Source organism: Zeugodacus cucurbitae, chromosome 3, assembly GCF_028554725.1.
Source record: "Zeugodacus cucurbitae isolate PBARC_wt_2022May chromosome 3, idZeuCucr1.2, whole genome shotgun sequence".
NCBI classification, from domain to species: Eukaryota; Metazoa; Arthropoda; class Insecta; order Diptera; family Tephritidae; genus Zeugodacus; species Zeugodacus cucurbitae.
The window spans coordinates 68,306,976-68,320,810 of NC_071668.1; the positions used below are offsets into that span (position 1 = coordinate 68,306,976).

General features: G+C 34.1%; 6 protein-coding genes across 7 annotated transcripts in view; 3 read left to right on the forward strand and 3 right to left on the reverse strand.

Moving 5' to 3' along the window:
- LOC105214718 (DNA-directed RNA polymerase II subunit RPB9) overlaps positions 1-7,197 on the reverse strand; it is a 38,474-nt gene extending 31,277 nt beyond the window's left edge. Inside the window, exons 1-3 of one of the 2 annotated variants that reach the window (XM_011188291.3) lie at positions 6,987-7,190; positions 6,798-6,926; positions 6,424-6,719 (exon numbers count right to left, since the gene is read on the reverse strand). In XM_011188291.3, the coding sequence (XP_011186593.1) occupies positions 6,530-6,719; positions 6,798-6,926; positions 6,987-7,054 (387 nt within the window). In that variant the 5' untranslated portion in view covers positions 7,055-7,190 and the 3' untranslated portion in view covers positions 6,424-6,529. Of the gene's footprint in view, positions 1-6,423; positions 6,720-6,797; positions 6,927-6,986 lie in introns of those variants that run through there. The other variant, XM_054226817.1, reaches the window with a different exon arrangement.
- LOC128920178 (phospholipase A1 VesT1.02-like) lies at positions 768-2,041 on the forward strand. Its single transcript, XM_054226816.1, has 2 exons — positions 768-918; positions 990-2,041. Exons 1-2 carry the CDS (start codon positions 879-881, stop codon positions 1,964-1,966), a joined length of 1,017 nt encoding a protein of 338 aa, XP_054082791.1. The 5' UTR covers positions 768-878; the 3' UTR covers positions 1,967-2,041.
- LOC105214716 (phospholipase A1 VesT1.02) lies at positions 3,373-4,645 on the reverse strand. The gene is made up of 2 exons (XM_011188290.3): positions 4,485-4,645; positions 3,373-4,413 (listed from the first exon to the last, which is right to left on the reverse strand). The coding sequence occupies exons 1-2, from the start codon at positions 4,522-4,524 to the stop codon at positions 3,437-3,439; spliced, it is 1,017 nt and encodes a 338-aa protein (XP_011186592.2). The 5' UTR covers positions 4,525-4,645; the 3' UTR covers positions 3,373-3,436.
- A 220-nt stretch (positions 7,198-7,417) lies between the features above and the next one.
- LOC105214719 (probable dolichyl pyrophosphate Man9GlcNAc2 alpha-1,3-glucosyltransferase) lies at positions 7,418-9,689 on the forward strand. The gene is made up of 4 exons (XM_011188292.3): positions 7,418-8,190; positions 8,263-8,460; positions 8,516-8,675; positions 8,753-9,689. The coding sequence occupies exons 1-4, from the start codon at positions 7,511-7,513 to the stop codon at positions 9,179-9,181; spliced, it is 1,467 nt and encodes a 488-aa protein (XP_011186594.2). The 5' UTR covers positions 7,418-7,510; the 3' UTR covers positions 9,182-9,689.
- LOC105214720 (dolichyl-diphosphooligosaccharide--protein glycosyltransferase subunit 1) lies at positions 9,468-11,087 on the forward strand. The gene is made up of 2 exons (XM_011188294.3): positions 9,468-10,105; positions 10,178-11,087. Exons 1-2 carry the CDS (start codon positions 9,496-9,498, stop codon positions 10,966-10,968), a joined length of 1,401 nt encoding a protein of 466 aa, XP_011186596.2. The 5' UTR covers positions 9,468-9,495; the 3' UTR covers positions 10,969-11,087.
- An 87-nt stretch (positions 11,088-11,174) lies between these two features.
- Positions 11,175-13,559, reverse strand: LOC105214721 (lachesin). The gene is made up of 7 exons (XM_011188295.3): positions 13,337-13,559; positions 12,873-13,123; positions 12,510-12,626; positions 12,123-12,216; positions 11,929-12,056; positions 11,697-11,865; positions 11,175-11,625 (listed from the first exon to the last, which is right to left on the reverse strand). The coding sequence occupies exons 1-7, from the start codon at positions 13,383-13,385 to the stop codon at positions 11,522-11,524; spliced, it is 912 nt and encodes a 303-aa protein (XP_011186597.1). The 5' UTR covers positions 13,386-13,559; the 3' UTR covers positions 11,175-11,521.
- Between the last annotated feature and the right edge of the window lie 276 nt (positions 13,560-13,835).

Sequence of the window (13,835 nt, forward strand, 5' to 3'; positions counted from 1 at the left end):
AAAAACACTAAATATCTAAACAAGAACCACGAAATGTTGCTCTAATGAAACCCGTTCGTACTAGTAAAATCGAAAAATGCAAATCAAAGGAGTTGACAGTGCAAAATATTTTACAATCAACCGCCATTAAATGACGAGTGTTGTGAACTATAAATTAATTTGACTTGTGCTATCATTTCAGTGGTTTGAAGTGAACAGAAATCTTATCACAAGCTTATGTTTTCAAACTTTAATGGAAGTGATTGAGATATATTTATTTACAATTGTATATAAACAACATATGTATGTATGTTTCACTTTTAGGTCCATAAATTAAAAGTACAATTCTCGCTCTTGACTTTCAAAAATAATGTTTCGTATACAGTGCCTTTGTTGTTGACATGCCGGTTAAGAAACCTTAAACATTAGAATATGCCGACAGACCTTCGGGAAGTGTGATGTCGTTCCAATTACGTAGACTCGACTGAATTGGTTACGACTCGACTAGTTATGTTAGACCTTAGAGAAAAGTTTACAATGGTTTCGATAATGAATTTAAACTTTTTCGACTCCAACATTGCCGGTGTTGGACACCAATATTACAACTTTTAAATAAATAATAATGATAAGGCGTTTATACTCATAGAATGCAAATCAATATAGAAGGTTTTATGATGTCAAACAATATTCTCTGCACCATTTTGTGATATGATAAGATAGCCTCGGCACTGACCATTATATGTAGATTTATTTATGGTCAGATTTAATAGAAACTTCACAGTAGATAGTGCACATACGCATTTACATAAAAACAATATAGAATATAAATTTTGGTATAAAAAGAAGTGATGGTCACATTTCGAACATATTGGTAATTTGGTATACCCCGAAGAACTAACATGAAGACCGCTTTCGTTTTATTATTCGCTGTTGCTGCAGGTAAGCAATTTCGCAATTAAAGCGCGCCAACACAACAATTTTCACTAAACACTCACTCCGATACTCCACAGCTTCGGCCATCCCCATCGATGATGAGAGGCAATCCGGTGAAGGTGGCTGGTATGTGCCACAATCGGATGGATCCTTCGAATGGATGACCACCGAACAAGCCGAAGAAATGCGTGCCGCACCAAGTGGTCGCGCCGCTGCTGTAGTATATTTCCACTTGTACACCAACGAAAACCCCACAACACCAGACACAATCGTTGCTGGCGATGCCGCTTCTTTGGCTGCGTCCCACTTCAACCGAGCAAATCCAACCAAATTCGTAATCCACGGTTGGCAATCAGACTCCGATTCCGATTTGAACCCTTTGATCCGTGACGCTTACTTGTCGAAGGGTAAATTCAACGTTATCTGCGTAGATTGGAGCGACAAGGCACAGACACTCAATTATGCTGCATCTGTAATGCGTGTGCCCGGTGTTGGTAAACAGGTCGCTTCCTTCATTGACTTCTTACACAAGGATGGTGGTCTGTCTTACGCCAACTTACAAGTGATCGGTCACAGTTTAGGCGCTCATGTATCCGGTTATGCGGGCAAGAATGTGCGTTACGGACGTATCCAACAAATTACCGGTTTGGACCCTGCCCTACCCATGTTCAGCTATGACAAACCTGCTGAACGTTTAAACCAAAACGATGCCTACTATGTGGAGTCCATTCAAACTTGCGGTGGTCTTTTGGGTTTCTTGAGACCAATTGGTAAGGCTGCTTTCTATCCTAACGGTGGTAAAAGTCAACCCGGTTGTGGTCTCGATCTTGCCGGTTCATGCGCCCATTCACGTTCATGGATCTACTATGCTGAATCTATCCAAAAGAATAATTTCCCATCGATGAAGTGTTCTGATTATGAAAATGCTGTGGAGAAATCTTGTGGTAAGACCTACTCTTCCGTACGCATGGCTGCCCCCACCAACTATGTCAACGCCGATGGTGATTTCTATGTTCCAGTGAACAAGAAGGCCCCCTATGGTAAGGGTAAATAAATTGATATTATTCTGATATTCAGAATATGAAAGAATTATGAATTGCTTAAATAAAAAAATTAAAAAAATGTATAACTGTTATATTTGAAAATATCTTGCAACCTGGAATTAGAGCGGAATAATAACTAGTTCATATAAAATTAATTAGTGGGATTAGAGTTTCGAATATCCTTAGTTGTGCAGTTACTCTAATGTTCTTGAAGTCGAACTGCAACAACACTAGAAAAGAAGATGAAAATCCTTAGAATCGATGGGAGTAAACTCAAACAGTCGGACATTTTCAAGTCATTAATATATATATATGTATGTATATAAATTTCCTCTCTTCTTGGTACCTTCAAATAGCGTCACCACGGCAAGCTCATCTAGCAATATATTCTTCTTCTTCTTGACTGGCGTAGACACCGCTTACGCGGTTATAGCCGAGCATCGAATACTTTCAGAGCTGGAGCACTTTCATCCATTCGAACAACATGACCTAGCCAGCGTAGCCGCTGTTTTTTTATTCGCTGGACTATGTCTATGTCGCCGAATAACACATACAGCTCAACGTTCCATCTTCTGCCGTATTCGCCAATGTTTAAGGGGCCATAAATCTTGCGCAAAGCCTTTCTCTCGAAAACTCCTAGTGCCGTCTCATCGGATGTTGACATCGTCCACGCTTCTGCACCGTAAAGTAGGACGGGAATGATGAGGGACTTGTAGAGTTTTGTTTTTGTTCGTCGAGAGAGCAATATATTGCCATGAGTAAAAACAGAATTGATTATGAATTGAGAAGACATCGAGTATTCAGGGTTATAAATGCTTTACAATAGGAGTCAACGTGAAAACGAATCCTTCCATTCACGAGGTTACAATGAAAACATTCAAGGCTAACTTAGCTTTTGAATTAACACAGCACAGTGAAGCTACTGCTCTTTAACGTTACAGATACTTTTTCGATCTATTGTACCCATATTATATTTATGGTCTGAAGGGGTTAGGTGGGTCTCAAATTTAAAATTTTGGATAATTCAAATATTATCCAAAAATATTAAATCAATCCTAGTAAAATTCTAAGAGATATTCCCTTTGGGTGTTCCGCCCATCAAGCCATGCCAGTTTCCATTTAAAACTTTAAACGCGTTTATCTCAAAACTCAATTTTTTAAGTCGATGGACAGGATATCTCAAAAGGTTATGAAGAGATTTTATTCTTATTTTGCTCACATCTTGGAAATAATAAAATAGTTAATGCACTTCTGAAACCTACCTAACCCCCTAAAGAGCTTTTTGAGTAGAATGCGATATTTTGCAAAATGTATGGAGAGATTTCAGTTTTAAATTGTTTTAAATACTATCCAATTTTCTTTAATTACTCATACGCCCTGCTGAACGCTAATTTACGTTGTTTTCAAAACACTCAAATTATTTTTCTAAATTTTTATTTAAAATCGTACAGATTACTTCTGAATATCATAATAACATATATTTATTTACCCTTGCCATAGGGGGCCTTCTTGTTCACTGGGACATAGAAATCACCATCGGCGTTGACATAGTTGGTAGGGGCAGCCATGCGTACTGAAGAGTATGTCTTACCACAGGACTTCTCCACAGCATTTTCATAATCAGAACACTTCATCGATGGGAAATTATTCTTTTGGATAGATTCAGCATAGTAGATCCATGAACGTGAATGGGCGCATGAACCGGCAAGATCAAGACCACAACCGGGTTGACTCTTACCACCGTTAGGGTAGAAAGCAGCCTTACCAATTGGCCTCAAGAAACCCAAAAGACCACCGCAAGTTTGGATGGACTCCACATAGTAGGCATCGTTTTGGTTCAAACGTTCAGCAGGTTTGTCATAGCTGAACATGGGTAGGGCAGGGTCCAAACCGGTAATTTGTTGGATACGTCCGTAACGCACATTCTTGCCCGCATAACCAGAAACATGAGCACCCAAACTGTGACCGATCACTTGTAAGTTGGCGTAAGATAGACCACCTTGCTGGTGTAAGAAGTCGATGAAGGAAGCAACCTGTTTACCAACACCGGGCACACGCATTACAGAGGCAGCATAATTGAGTGTCTGTGCCTTGTCGCTCCAATCTACGCAGATAACGTTGAATTTACCCTTCGACAAGTAAGCGTCACGGATCAAAGGGTTCAAATCGGAATCGGAGTCTGATTGCCAACCGTGGATTACGAATTTGGTTGGATTTGCTCGGTTGAAGTGGGACGCGGCCAAGGAAGCGGCATCGCCAGCAACGATTGTGTCTGGTGTTTTGGGGTTTTCGTTGGTGTACAAATGGAAATATACTACAGCAGCGGCGCGACCACTTGGTGCGGAACGCATTTCTTCGGCTTGTTCGGTGGTCATCCATTCGAAGGACCCATCCGATTGTGGCACATACCAGCCACCTTCACCGGATTGCCTCTCATCATCGATGGGGATGGCCGAAGCTGTGGAGTATCGGAGTGAGTGTTTAGTGAAAATTGTTGTGTTGGCGCGCTTTAATTGCGAAATTGCTTACCTGCAGCAACAGCGAATAATAAAACGAAAGCGGTCTTCATGTTAGCTCTTCGGGGTGTACCAAATAACCAATATGTTCAAAACGTAACCTTCACTTCTTTTTATACAAAATTTCACTTTACATTCAACAATATGGCGGATAAATGCACCAAACTCTGACGTAGATATACTTTATATATGACAATGGAGATCACTTTCTGTTTAGAAATCGTTAAGACTATCTTATCAGTGCGTAAATCACTGAAGTAAGAAAACATATATTTTTGATGTAGTAGATACACTTATGTGAATTGTTTCGTTTAAAACACAATCCCTCTGTCATAACTAATAAGCCCCTATTAATAAGTGCCTAATATATATATTGACAACTCTGATATCATCAAAAATTTGCCAAAATAAATATTTCGTTTGAGCAGATTTTTTACGACATACAATAGAATCGTTAATATTTTATTTTTTTATTTTATGAAGAGACTTTTCGCTGCTATCGAAATGTAGTCATATCATAATTTTTGATCACGGTTGAGACGAGTGCCGCTAGCAATATGGATTATATATTTAAATAATTAGAAATATAATAATATATTGTATATAAATAGAAAGTTCTTTTATTTTCACTATAATGATAACAGTGAGTTTGCGAAATTGAGTTAGTATTGTACGAGTTGATTCAGGTGACTAAAGCCATATATTATAACATCAGGTGTTACTATTTATTGTTTATATTAATTTGTTGACTACCACATTTGTAGCAACAACTGAACTGAGCATTAGCATTTACTCTACATAACAGAACTCATGCCCTGTAGACTTAGATGTATAAATATTTAAAGCTACGATAAGGACACACGTGCCTATTATTTGATTAATATATCACATCGTATGTTACCTATAATATATACATATGTATATATGTAATCGTTAACGAATTTGATCAGATGTTTCTTTACACGTGAATACAGTGTGGATGTTTTTATATGGCATTATATGGCTTTCGTTATCGTTTTTTAGAAGCCACTTTTTCCATGAAAACCGTTCAATTAGGGGTTATTGTATTAAGTGCTGAAGAAAATACCTTTGGAAACATATTTTTCAATATTCAACGTTATTGTCGGTGCAGCGAGCTTTTAAATTAGATACCATTAACTTAGAGTATGTGAAATCGTTTCCGTGCTTTTAACTTTTAGAAAATTAGTATGACTTTTCTATAAACTAAGAGTTTGCTTGGACGGATGTAGCTACAGAGCCACGTTCGATTTGTGATATGAAACGAATAAATCATAAATGTATAAATATTAGCTCAGAGCGTATTCCAGTCGACTTAAATGTGTTGTAACAAAATTTTTGCTATGACTCCATGGATAATAATGTTATTAACTTTATACATGAATCCCAAACAAACTAGTCTCTCAATATAGAAAGACCAAAACTGGCGTTACATTTGACCTCTTGGCTGATGTTCTGACTAATAGAACTTTAATCCTCACAAAATTATATTAATATGTACATATGTATATATATATTTATTCTCGGTAAATGGAAAGAGAAGGATTTATGCACTGACATCGTTCATTTTTACTTTTTATCTTGTATAAATTCCTGTATATTAAGTATAATTTCAAAAAATACTTTTAAAAGAGGATGAAAATGTGAAAGCGAAAAAATCGTTAGAATTCGGAAATCCTACGTACTACAGAGAGGCTTTTCCGAACACTTACTAAATCAAATTGAAGCGAAATTTGACATCAATGTCACTCCGTTAGTTTCATTATCAATATTCAAACTTCTTTAAATACATCTAGCACCCTGTACCGCCTTTGGTTGCTATCTTTTATATCAATTGAAGATTTTGCCGCTTTTTTTGTAATAAAAACAGTTTTTGTATGCTGAAAAAAACATTGATATGTATGTTGCCATGTATGTCACTGACAACAAGTCGATTAAATATGTTATTAAACGTTTATGCGTTATTAGCAAATATATTATTAAATCTCCTTTTATTTTTTTTATATTCTTAGCAAATCTTTTAAAAACTATAAAGATAACTCATTCCGTCCATCTATGTGTACAATTCTGATTTGTGCAAACGTAGTACAATCTCATTTCTTCTTCAGCGCGACGTGTTTGCGCTTGGAAGAACACTGCTTCCCTGTGTGAGCACTTTGGACAGGCATGATCTTCAGTACGGGGTAAAGTCGGGTCAGATATAACGTCCGGTACTATGTGAGTGAGCTCGCTGCGAGCGAATTGATAAAGTTACATATAATGAATTATAATTTGTCCAATTTATATAAATAAGGCATAAAAAACTTACTCAATTTCGTGCATAATTTTGTTCACGTATATGCAATTCGAATCAGCTTCTTGTTTGTAATCGCAATTTCGACAGGCATATAGCAATACTTTGTTTTCTTTATCTTCTTTTGGATACAACATGTTATTACTGAAATATAAATAAACAATTTAATATCGGCATGCACTTGCTACCGGCAATAGTACTTACCATTCTTGGCAGAACCGTATGCCCACAAATCCAGGACCTTCTGAATTAGCATTATCGAAAATGGACATTCTGCTTAATTTTTAAAGAAAAACACAATATTTAATTCCACAAATTTTAACAATTATTTTAAGAAAACAGCGCTCGAGCAACAATTTGAGAACTTCTAGACGCGTTATTTTGGCGAACTTTCTAATAGAGATGTGTAAAAAATAATATCAATTAGTAATAATCGATATGAATACAAAATTACATGTCTGTAGACATGTACATTGAAAAATTAATAATTTCATATGAAAATAAGGTTTTATATAGTTACTAAGCTGAGTTTTCTATTTACAAACCTAATCAAAACCGGACAGATATTTATTTGTAAGGTATATATTTATTTAAATTAATAATCACTTCACTCTCATCAATAGTTCACATCTCTGATCAGCTGTTTTAATTGATAAACAAACTTAAAAATCAAGTGACCGGTGTAAATTTGTATATTTGTAGATGGCGTGGCATTTAAAATATAAATAATGAAAATTACTACGATTAACTCTGAACTTTTAGCTGCAATAAGTGCAGCTATAGCTGTAAGAGCTATTGTATCGTTGTATTCTTATTCTGGACAGGGGAAACCACCAATGTATGGCGATTACGAGGCACAACGGCATTGGCAAGAAATCACAACAAACTTGGAGCCTAAAGATTGGTACAGAAACACAAATGATAATGACTTATTGTATTGGGGACTAGATTATCCGCCTATAACAGCGTATCACAGTTATTTACTGGGTATCATTGCCAACAAATACAATGAGAGCTTTGTTGAATTGACGAAATCACGAGGTGTCGAATCTGAAGCACACAAAATATTTATGCGTTTGAGCGTATTGTTTGCGGATATTGTAATATATCTGCCAGCTTTGATAATACTTTATTTAGTGATTGTTAATCAGCAAAGTAAGAAATCATTGCTGGTATACCTTATACCCATGATTTTGTATCCTGGACAAATTCTCATTGATAACGGACACTTTCAGTACAATAACATATCGCTTGGCTTATTTTTGTTTGCTATAGCTGCTATATGCAAAGAAAAGCATTATTTAGGCGCATTCGTGTACACCTTAGCTTTGAACTATAAACAAATGGAGCTTTATCATGCCTTTCCCATTTTCATTTATCTACTCCGCACATGCTTTGATCAAAAGAGGTAATTACACTATAATGTTAAAATATATTTTAACCAAAGGACCAGCAATTATTTCTTTTACTTCTATTATAGTTTTTCACAAAAGATTAAAAACTTCTTATATATAGCGGGAATTGTTGTAAGCACTTTCGTTATTTTGTGGCTACCTTGGCTAGGTTCATTGAGCTCAATTTTAGAGGTGGTGGGACGTCTCTTTCCTATTGGACGTGGTGTATTTGAAGATAAAGTTTCAAACTTTTGGTGTGTCATCAATGTGGTTTACAAAATAAAGTAGGTATACAACAATTTGTATTATTAAGGTATAACATAAATTTTAATATTTCAGAAACAAATTGTTAAATCAACAAATGGCCATGCTGTGCTTAGGTGTTACTGCGGCTTTTGTGCTGCCACTTAATGTGCATCTCTTCTTCAATAAAAGGAAAGAAACTTTTCTGCTGTGTTTGATGAGCACCGCCATGGCATTTTATTTGTTTTCATTCCAGGTAAGATTTATTTCATAATTATAAAATTATCTTTTAAAATTTTTAAGTAATGTTACTTCTCTTTTCAATATTTTTAGGTGCATGAAAAGTCTATACTTCTTGTCGCTGCGCCCGCATTTTGTTTATTAAATAGGTATCTACTGGAAACTTTATGGTTTTTGGAAGTTACCATGTTCAGCATGTTTCCGCTATTTGTTAAAGATGGCCTGACAATTCCATATTTTGTGCTATTGTTTCTATATCATGTCTATGTTAAAAATATTGTTTTGAAAAAATTTAGTGAGCGACAATTTAAAAGCAATCTTGTGTCAGATATATATTCTGTGTCTGTTTATACCATGTTCATAATTTCATGTGTGTCGCTGTTTGCACCTGCTCCTGCAAAATATCCACACATTTGGTCATTACTGATTAGTGTTTATAGTTTTGCGCATTTCTTTCTATATTTTTGTTTTTGTATCTGGCAACAATTTGTAAATGATTTTACAAAAATAAAAACTAATTGAATAAAAAAAAAATTAATGAAATATATAAAAATATTTATGTTAAATATTTATCAATTGTTTAAAGAAATATATGAAAAAAAAAATAAATTATTTACAGCATAAATTCAGTCAAATAAGTACCCGGAAATTCTCATTTCAATGTTTTTTTTTTTTTGTATTATTAAACTACATAAATTTTTAATAACTATTAAAAAATTAAAATCTGAATTTATATTGTCCTCGTATAAATAGTTGCATCCCAAAAATTAAATGAGCGTATTCTTTACACCCTGTGTTTCAATTCCTATTGGAGTTCGCGTATACAACAACTTGTCATGACGAATTTTTTTCCGGTGCCCTACCTACGTGTCCAAAGCAAAATGAAAACTAGCCGGTGTTCAATTTTATTAATATTAATTTTCTACACAATTTGCCTTACACAGGCAAAAATTATTAATAAGAATGTCGAGCGTTCGTTGGATATATCAACTCAGCTAGTTAAGGAGCTTATTAAAATAACGGCTACCAATAGCGATGGCAAGCCGATTAGCGTGTACACGTTCATTGTACCAGCTGCAGATCGTAAAAATTTAGCATTTATAGCTGCGAGAGATGAAAATAAAAAAGAGTTGAAATATACGGAAAAATTGGTTGATGGAAATCATCAATTCATAATTGCATTCGCAACATCTACAGCCACTGAAGTGTTCACTGTTGAAGCCGTGTACACAAAGAAGTTGATACCCCATCCCAGTCAGATACCGCAGTCTGGCAAACAACTTGTAAGGTATGAGGGTAATCTATACTTGTATTCGCCGTATGAGACAAAGAGTCAGAAGGTTAATGTTTTATTAAGCTCAGCGAATATACTGTCTTATACACAAGTAAAACCCTTCAATGTTGCTTCTAATAAAATCAAATATGGACCATACGAAAATATCGAAGGTAAGGAATTATTATTATTTTTTTTTGTATAAATATATAATAAATCAACTGATGTCATTTAACATTCGGCAGCCTTATCAAATCAATCACTTGTCATACACTATGAAAACGAACGCCCATTTTTGACTACAACACGTCTCGAGCGTATTATCGAGATATCGCATTGGGGCAATATTGCTGTGAAAGAAAATCTGTACATGGAACACACCGGTGCTTTGTTAAAGGGTTCATTTTCACGTTATGAATTCCAAAAGGATGCACGTTCTGGACAAGCAATAAAATCGTACAAAACCATTTTACCTGCATCGGCATCTGATGTCTACTATCGTGATACTAATGGCAATATTTCTACATCAAATATGAAAGTAATGCGTGATTTTGTTGAATTGGAATTGCGTCCAAGATTCCCGCTTTTCGGTGGCTGGAAAACACACTACACTCTAGGTTACAACATACCATCATTCGAATATCTTTTCAACGCCGGTGATAAATATCTGCTGAAAATGCGTTTAGTTGATCACATCTACAACGATATGGTAATCGATGAAGCTGAGATAAAGATCATTTTACCCGAAGGTGTTTCCAATATCGAATTAACAACACCCTATGCAATGAAACGTCATGCGAATGAATTGCATTACACTTATCTGGATACAGTTGGACGACCGGTTATAATATTGTCCAGCAAAAATTTAGTAGAAAATCATATTGCGAATTTCAATCTAAAGTACAATTTTTCGAAAATTACTCTATTGCAAGAGCCACTTTTGGTGGTTGCTTTCTTCTTTATTATTTTCATTATTGCAATTATTTCGATTCGTCTTGATTTCTCAATTAACACCTCACATAGTCACAAGGACTAAAAATGATTTTTAGTTAATAAGTTATATTAAAGAAGAATGCGTATAAAAGTACATTAACTTTATTAACTAACAAATAAAATCATTCTGTAGACTTCAAAAAGTTGAAGGTTTTCAAATAATTTGTGTGGAATTTGTATTAATTTTTTTTGGTGAATATTTTTATTCATAAGAAGTATTAATGTTAAACCCAACAGTGCTGCTAAGTAAATATGAAACCTAACAATGTTTACGCATAGCTGGCAACTTACTGTGGTGAGTAAGCTTTTAGCCTAAATTTTCATGTTTCAGCCACTTTATTTGGAGCAAGGATCATTATCTATATTTGTTTCTATAAAAAATCATAAGTCATCTTCTACAAAAGTAACACCATCCAATGCATAGCTTTTTAAGGCTTAATAGTTCAGATAAAGTATATTTACATAGAAAATGTATCTTTAATTTACAATGATATTCCTTTAAATATCTATAAAATTTTCGAATCTATAACAATGTAAGAAATATTTAATTTTTGTTTTTGTTTTAGTTTTTTTTGTGATATACATACATACAAGATTTAATGTATAATATAGATTATACGACACATAATCAACACAACAATAAAATTGCTACAATACTTTAATGAATAGCCGGCACGTTGTACAGCTGCTGGATGTTCTCCTAAAGTTTAAGAGAAAATTATTGTGTATAAAAAAATTAAACATCACTGCAATAATGTTACAAGTACACACCGTTTAGTACGTGTACGTTGACCGATTTAGAATTTGCATTGGATGGTAGGCAAGCATATCTGCCGGAATCGGAAATTCTTGCTCTTTGTATCAAAAGATAAGATGTGGTAATGTCGCCCTTTTCGGTGATAACGGAAACACCACCACGTGGTGAATCGTAATTTATTTCCTTTTTAATTAAAAAAATAATGAAATTTTAAAAAGTGTAAATGAATATTTTCGTATTATTAACCTCATTATTGTGAGTCCAGTGCACTGTCAATGGCGGATCGGGCAGGTGCTTAACAATGCAAGTCAAATTAACAGTTGAACCCATGTCAATATACAACTCGGGACCGCCAGGAATGCTAGTTATTGGTTCTGGAATGATTAAATAAACAATTAAGCAAATTTTCAATCAATTATATTTGCTTTCTAAAAACATACCGACGACTGAGAATACCATGGTATAGCCAACAGGAGGCGTTGTGGAAACTTGACATTCATAAATGCCGGAATCTCTTATTTGCGGAAATTTAATCTAGAATGGTTATAAAATAATTTAGTTACTTAAATTCTTTTATTTTCACAGTTTTAAGAGATTTCTTATTAATACAGTTGAACTTCCATAACTCGATGTTCTTCATAACACGAACCCATGAATTGGCAATAGAAGTAAAATTTCATACAAATTACCTTCCGTAACTCGGAAATCTCTCTAACTCGAAGTTTTTTGTGGATTATGGTGATTCGAGTTAGGGAAGTTAACTGTACTATCATACATATTATGGTCTACTTTATATGTTTTAAATTATCTATAGTTTTTTTACTTACCTGCAAAGACCAATCTCCAGTTAGCTTGTTATATATGGAAGTGAATCGTTGATCCGAAGTATAAGTGCTTTCGCCCACAGTCAGTAAATGTAAATCTCTGTGCCTGATCCATGAAACCTTAAATTGTGATATTTTAGTATTTAATGAAGATGTGTACTTGCAACATAATCTTACAAAATTCTAGCACATAATAAATGCTTGGCAATATTTTTAAAATTTAAAACAAAATTTTCAAGCGATATTTCAAAAAAATATTTCAAATACCATTATTCTTCAATACAACTACAAACATACATATGTATCTCTACTTTAACTCCTACCACTTGGCTCAATGCCCATCGGATGGCAATTATTATTACTCACAGTTTTGTTTCCAAGGTTTTTAATACGGCAATTCAAATGCGCTGTTTTACCAACTAACGATGTCACATTCTTCGTAGCTGATGTATCAAAGTAGGGCCCTCTATCAAGCGGTCTACTTCCTTTCAAATATGTGTCCCCCAACGATTCGAATGTCTCCTCGACACCCCTCGATTTTTGCACAAACACCGAAGCGTTGGTTTGTTGGTTGTGATCAATATAAGCATATTGACAGTGGATTTTTCTGTGGAAAACTATACAACACATACAATTAACACACAATTAATTAAAATGCACTATTATTTTAACTAATTTAAAGTTTGTAGCATAATTGAAAGGGTTTTTTTTTAGAAATTTTAACAAAAAATATGTGCGCACTAAATTTTGTAGGTCTGCTAGACTTGCGTCCATATTTTAACAGACTGAAAAAATATGTGTTTATACATATATTTGTAAATTCTACTCACATATAAAAAATATAGCTAATACACAAATTGCTTTTAAGTTGCGAAACATTTTATTTAAATGTGTTGAAAGTATGAAATTATTATTTTATTCGTTTCAGGTCACAGGACATACTTTAGCTTTTAACACAACAGTAAGTTTTACTAAGAAATGCACATAATACTTCCTTGACATAGACAAGAGCCTGGTAATTGCACATGCGCACTGATAACGACATTTTCACTTGTACATTTAATGCTTGTTAATTTCTTTTAATACTAAACCCTTATTTGAACAGCAAAGTAGTAATTTATATTATTACACATAATATAATGCAATCATACATAATAAAATAGAATAATACTTATATACAAATTATATACAAAATTTTTTTTTTCTTTTTTTTTTAATTTATATTTATAACAATAGCCTAAAAATTATTAGTGTTTTCACATAAGGGTTAGTTAGAAGCGCAAATTTCTATATGTGCAGACATTTCAGTTTTAAATTGAAATGTATTTT